This window comes from Cicer arietinum, chromosome 8 (genome assembly GCF_000331145.2).
Source record: "Cicer arietinum cultivar CDC Frontier isolate Library 1 chromosome 8, Cicar.CDCFrontier_v2.0, whole genome shotgun sequence".
Classification (NCBI taxonomy): Eukaryota; Viridiplantae; Streptophyta; class Magnoliopsida; order Fabales; family Fabaceae; genus Cicer; species Cicer arietinum.
Genome location: NC_021167.2, coordinates 13,050,197 through 13,057,193, shown reverse-complemented (window position 1 = coordinate 13,057,193; position 6,997 = coordinate 13,050,197). Strand labels below are relative to the sequence as shown.

At 26.8% G+C, this 6,997-nt stretch overlaps 1 protein-coding gene across 1 annotated transcript; it reads left to right on the top strand.

Annotated features, from left to right (window-relative positions):
- The first annotated feature begins 264 nt into the window (after positions 1 to 264).
- On the top strand, positions 265 to 2,034 carry LOC101514447 (UDP-glycosyltransferase 1-like). Its single transcript, XM_004515353.4, has one exon. It carries the CDS (start codon positions 353 to 355, stop codon positions 1,781 to 1,783), a length of 1,431 nt encoding a protein of 476 aa, XP_004515410.1. The 5' UTR covers positions 265 to 352; the 3' UTR covers positions 1,784 to 2,034.
- Positions 2,035 to 6,997: the final 4,963 nt, after the last annotated feature.

The following is a 6,997-nucleotide window of genomic DNA, read 5'->3' as shown; positions in this document are numbered from 1 at the left end:
TAGAGCGTACGCTAGAATTAACAAATGGTTTTAGTAAATAATTTATCCGGACATCACATAAATAAATTGGTAAATGAAATAAATATTAGTTTTAATTACCGCGTACAAATTTATGTGATACGCACATATATATTTAGTAATATGATATGTCTCTATCATTATGATAGACAATTTTTTTCAAATATATAGAGAATTTAATATAGTACAATAATGCTTACTTTGTGAATGCTTACTTTGTGAAAAGGTAATCAATCCTTCATATTTTAATAGCACAATAGGGCATAGTTTGTCAATATATACACTTGTTCACATGCTTCAAAATTAAGAAAAAAGAATTTCCATATTCACAATCATGAAGGAAACTATAGTTCTTTACCCTGCCTTTGGGAGTGGACACTTAATGTCTATGGTTGAATTAGGCAAACTCATATTAACCCATCACCCTTCATTTTCCATCACAATTCTCATCCTCACACCACCCAACAATAAGAATAATGATTCCACCACTCAACTGATTGCCTCTATCTCTAACAAATTTCCATCCATAAACTTCCATTTTATTCCTTCCATTTCACTCACTTTAAAACTCCCACCTCACTTACAAACCCTTGAACTCTCCCCTCTTTGCAACCATCATGTTCACAATATTTTTCAATCCATTTCAAAAACCACAAACATCAAAGGTGTTATTTTGGATTTCCTCAATTATAGTGCTTCACAAATTAACAACATACTTGATATCCCTACTTACTTTTACTTCACCTCAGCAGCTTCTATGCTATCACTTTTTCTTCATCTTCCAACTTATCACAAAAAAGCCACAAAAGCTATAAAAGACTTTAACATTGACACACCTATTGAACTCCCTGGGTTGCCGACGTTATTCGTTGATGACTATCCCGACGATGGGAAAGATCCAACTAGTCCAGGTTACCAAATTTTGCTTGAATGTGCTAAAGTATTTAGGGAAAGTGATGGAGTTATTATAAACACTTTTGATGCTTTTGAAAGTAAAGCTATTAAAGCTTTAAGAGATGGGTCGTGTGTTCCGGACGGAACCTCTCCATTGATTTTTTGTATTGGACCAGTGATTTCAACCTTGTATGATACAGACGAACATCAATGTATGAGTTGGCTCGACTTGCAGCCCCGTCAAAGCGTTGTGTTGTTGAGCTTTGGAAGTATGGGGAGATTTTCTAAGGCTCAGTTGAATGAGATAGCTCTTGGATTGGAGAAAAGTAAACAAAGATTCTTGTGGGTTGTTAGGAGCGAGTTGGATTTAGATGAGTTGAGTTTGGACGAGTTGTTGCCGGAAGGATTTTTGGAGAGGACAAAGGAGAATGGAATGGTGGTGAGGAACTGGGCCCCACAAAGAGCAATATTGAGTCATGATTCAGTGGGTGGGTTGGTGACTCATTGTGGGTGGAACTCAATTTTGGAGGCAATTTGTGAAGGAGTTCCAATGATTACATGGCCGCTTTACGCTGAACAAAATCTTAATAGAGTGATTTTGGTGCAAGAAACAAAAATTGCATTGAAACTAAACGAGTCAAGGGACAAGTTTGTAAGTGCGTCTGAGTTAGGGGAGCGAGTTATTGAGTTGATGGAATCAAATAAAGGAAAAGAGATTAGAGAAAATATTTTAAAGATGAAAATAAGTGCTAATGAGGCAAGAGGAGGAAGTGGATCTTCTCTTGTTGATTTGAAAAGATTAGGAGATTCATGGAAGGAGCGTGACTCTTACAACGAATTATCTCCGAATTCTCCTTTTCTTATTTATTGAATTAATTTGTGAGCATAAGCTTAAAAAGTTGGGTAATGTTAAAGAAGTGAATTTCACATCAGAAGTCACTTATTGTATTTTGAATTTTATCACTATGGAGGTTGTGGATGTTACAGTCAACTATTATAAGTTTGTATTCATTTCCTTTTTAAATTGAGTTTTAAAAATAAAAAAAATTGTACTTATATATCTTGAGAAATATTTTCATTAAGACAATTTCCAAAATAATGATGATGGAATATTTTTATTTGGAAGGTTAGATGTTGAAGTAAAATGTGAGAGATAATTACTGCAAACAATTAATGAGGATTTCCCAAAGAAATTCAGCACTTGATGAGTTATTATGTAGAGAAGAGATACATGTATTTTTATACTAGTCACAATAATTTCTTATACTAGTCACAATAATTGTTGTTATATTTAATCATCTCTTAATATAGAAATTTTACCTTAATACGGTGGATAACTTAATTAATTATTAATTCAATAGCACACAAATGTATTTTACTCTATTTCTTTTGACTTCGAGTATTATTTCACCTCTTCATGTGCCGCTTTTGAGCAAATGAGTTGTTGCCACTATGAGTGTGTACAATGATTCTAGTATGTCTCTGAATTGATATGTAGTCAGTATTTGGATTTTTATCTAATTGAAAGGATAATACAATTCATTCCTATATGAATTCAATTATCTAAAACAATTTGATTGATTTGCATCACTTCTAATAATTCTATTGAGAGAATTTTGCATTCTTTATTTAATTTTTTTTATGTGTTTTAGACTTTTTCAAAAATCTTTTTAGAATAATTCATATTATAATAATTCATTCTAGATTTTTATAAAAATTCACATGGGATAAATGAAAAACTTTTTTGGAAAGAAAAAAAACTCTTACAAGTTTGAATTTATGATTTCCTTCGATATAAAAATTAAAAAACAAAATCGTCAAATTTATGACACCTTCAAATCTATAATAGTTCATATTCATAGTCTTTAAAATTTTAAAAAGTGAAAAATAAAAAATCTCCAAACTCTTTTTTCTTGTCAAATATAGATAACTCTCTTGATGTCATTATCATTACCATTACTTAAGACACATTGTTATCTAATTTTTTTTCTTCTCTAATTATCATTACTTAATCACGTTGAATTTTTTTCTTGTATTATATTATTCATTTAAAGTTGGAAATGTTAATATACATTAATTATAAATGAGTGAAAGTTGATTAAGTTAGTTACATTTAAAGCACTGTATAAAGATATATTATATTCTAATTGTATATTCTTTATACTATCAATTTCAAATTCAATATTGCAATTAATTATTTCTCTATTTTTTGAAGTCAATTATATTTCTCAATTAGAGAAATAATTCGATATATGTAAAAACTATTTACTCCATTTCAGTGCATAAAAATTAATCTGTAATTTAGATTTTTTTTATAAATAATTTAATATATTTTATTGTTGGTGATCATATGTTGACTTTTTGTGTGTTGACTTGCTTGTTAGCTATAATAAACACATAGCATAAAAAGTTATATTTAGAAGATGAGCACTTCAATACCATCAAAAATTGTTGGGTATACCTAGAACCTTTTTATTTGGCTTGATAAAATAGGAGACACGTGTATTATATTAATCTACTTCATAAAATAGGAGACAATTGTACTATATTAATCTACCTCATAAAATAAGACACATTATATATTAATCTCAGATAATATTTCAGTTTTTTTTTTATTTAGATTTATATTTAATTTTATTATAAAAATTCGAAAATATAAAGAATAAAAATGTAAGATTATTTGAAGATTTGAATTATAAATTTGATGAAATTTGCATTATATTGAAGATGATAATAAATTTTATAAGTTTTGTTTGAAAATTTTGATGAAATTTTATTTAAAAAAATGATAATATTATTAATATTTTAAAACATAAAAAATCAAATTGTTTACTTAAAACTAAATAAAGGACTAAATCGGAGAAAAAAAAAGATAAATATCTCAAATGTTATCTGAAATTAAGTTAAAAAACTCTAAGAACAATTATATCTTTTTGTTTCAATCTAATCAAATATCACCTATACTCTCCGTGGTTGATTTTTATATGTTGCATCTATATTTTCAACAGTTTTTTTTTTATTTTTGATAGAGTTTTAACTGAATTTAATTCAAATTAAAATGAAATTAAGTTGTTATATAAAATTAAGTTAAAAAATTCTAGGAGCAATTATTTTTTTTTTATTCCAATCTAATTAAATATCACCTTCTGTCCGTGGTTGATTCTTATATGTTGCATCTATATTTTCAACAGTTTTTTTTTTATTTTTGATAGAGTTTTAACTGAATTTAATTCAAATTAAAATGAAATTAAGTTGTTATATAAAATTAAGTTAAAAAATTCTAGGAGCAATTATTTTTTTTTTATTCCAATCTAATTAAATATCACCGGGAAGGTATTAACATCATACGTCATCCGTTAAAATACGATTACCTATAGTTAATTGTATAAAATTAATATTAACTTAAGTATATTTATTTATCTTTACTATTAAATATGAATAACAATTATTATTATTTTTAATATCCTTATTATTAAATATGAAAAACAATTATTATTTTTTTAATATAATTTTGGAATAAATGTGTGCTTAAGAAATAAAGGACAAACAAAAAATAAATTTTTATAAATGTACTTGACAAAAATTTGATCTTGCTCCTACATATCTCTCGGTGCGATGGAGAAATCAAAGCTATGTAATTGTTGCATAGAAAATGCGGATGTATATTGATTGTTTATAAAGAAATTTGTTTTGTTAAAAAAATATATTTTGACAAAAAAATGAGTTTTTTTTTTTTTATTTGAGTAATTATTTTAAAATGCAAGTTTTAGGACGATAAAGTTGTACAACTCGTGTCTCAAAAACTCAATGAGTAAAAAAAAGATGTCACGTCTAATATAATCCTCTTAATAATATTTTATATTATTTTTGATTTTAAAATTGAGTTTCAAAACTACCAAATAATTCAATTTGTGTCTTAACATCTCAAAGATTAAAAATGTCACATCTAATTAACCAAAAAAAAAACTTAAAAAAATTGATTTTAGATTTATTTATTTATTAAAAATAAATTTTAAAACTATCAAGTTGTATAATTTATATTCTACAACTCTGGGATTAAAATATATTATTTTTAGTTAACCTCTAATAACTTTTATTTATTAATTTGTTTATGAGTTTTAATTTATTAATTTATATGTGAAAATGAGATTTAGAACCACCAAGTTATCACAACTTGTATCCTAATTACTCAAAGATTAAAGAAAGTATCACATTTAGTTAATCTTTAATAAAATATTTGCTTTTTATTTTTTTATTTTATAAAATTTGATATTTAAGTTATGAAACAAATTAACTTAAAAAAAATAACAAAAAAATAGCTCTAAATGGGTTGTGTTTATATGAACATATTTTTGTTTTTTTATTAGAACTCAGGCCCAAATTAACTTAAAAGCAAAAAAGGTTAAAAACACATAATCGAAACCCTATATTACAAACTAAAGAAACCATAGATTATAAACTAAAGGAGATGGCCGTAGAAAACATCGTCTCGGAAAAAGAAAAAAAAAAGGAAAAAAATGTAGAAGCTTTGCAAGAAGTAGACACGGAGGACTTAGATGAATACCACAACCAAGAATCCAACCCAACACAATAGCACGCACGCGATTGTTTTGTCTAACTGCTTGGAGAATGTCACTGGCGCCGCCGTCTCATATTCTTGCAACCTCCATATCTCCCAAATTGGGATCATATCAGATGTAACGCACCAGATCAGATACATATGCTATTTGAAGAATGTGGCAACGTCAAAATGCATGATTACCATACAACGACGACGGTGACACTGGTCGGAGGTTTGTGATTTCTGGTTTTATTTTTTATTTACAATTAATTCATTACATACCATTTTTGCCTATCAAACTAAAATTATCATTTTTTCAATTAATTACAAAAAATTAGTTACAACACGCTTGTATAATTATGTTTTTTCTATAATTAGTTACAAAGCAAAACAAGTGCATCAGCCATTATATTACATAGCAAGACAAGTGCAACAACATCGAAAAAAGAGAAGCAAATCAGACTAGGTCAGTTGGCTTGTTTAAAATTATAATTTGATTTGATTTAATTAAAATTGTAATTTGATTTGGCTTAATTTTTAAAATTTTAATTTAATTTGATTTAATGTTTAAAATTGTAATAATTTTTTTTGTTAATAATTATTAATGCATAAATATGTATATATATCTTTTTTTATTATTTGTTTTTTTTTTAAATGTCATAAATATAAATAACATAAAGATAATATAAAAACAATATAATTTAAAGGGTCAGACAAAATTAAGGTACTAGAGTTGCCCCTATTTAATTAGTTTTTTCTTGAAAAATATATAAATATGAATAAAATTTTCATGTTATCGATGTGTAGATTCATAGAAATAAAAAATTATCATCTTCAGATTCGTTACCGTAGAACGACATAAATAAAAGTGATCGCCTTCTGGATTGTTTACCGATGTGTAGATCGACAAGGGTTTAACTGATCTTCTTTGGATTAATTACCCATGCATAGATCGTCAGGAGTGTAAGTGATTGTCTTCGGTAATTACCAATGCATAGATTAATAGGAATGAGAAAAAAGGTAGTTGGTCTAATCTTGAAGGTAGATAAAGAGGGAGAATATTATATGATACTTGCAATGTGAACACTAACGGTTGTCGAGTATAGATAAAGTATAAATATAAGGTATGAATGATTCATGCGTGTGTTATGCATCAAGCAAGGTTGTTGAGTATAGGTAAAGTGTGAATGAAGATGCATGAATCATGTGAGTGTGAGTAAATTATGCATGATTTATGCGTGTCATGAATTATTGATCAATTCTTGTTTATATCTTTGATTCTCCGATCTTTATACTCTTTTAGGCGAATCAAAGTCAATTGTTTAAAATAATTACCCTATTTATTATTTTTTACACACTCATATATCTTGAGAATCAATCAAATTCCCATGTATATATTATTCAAGTGTCAAAATACTTAAACTATTTTTATATTTTCACATATTTCAAATTCCAACATTTATTATCATAAAACAACATTTTAAAACACTATATCGATCAATAATGAAACTAATTAGTGTAGAA

Excerpts from the sequence above, each read along its gene's own strand:
- LOC101514447 (XM_004515353.4), top strand. The coding sequence starts at position 353 with ATGAAGGAAACTATAGTTCTTTACCCTGCCTTTGGGAGTGGACACTTA.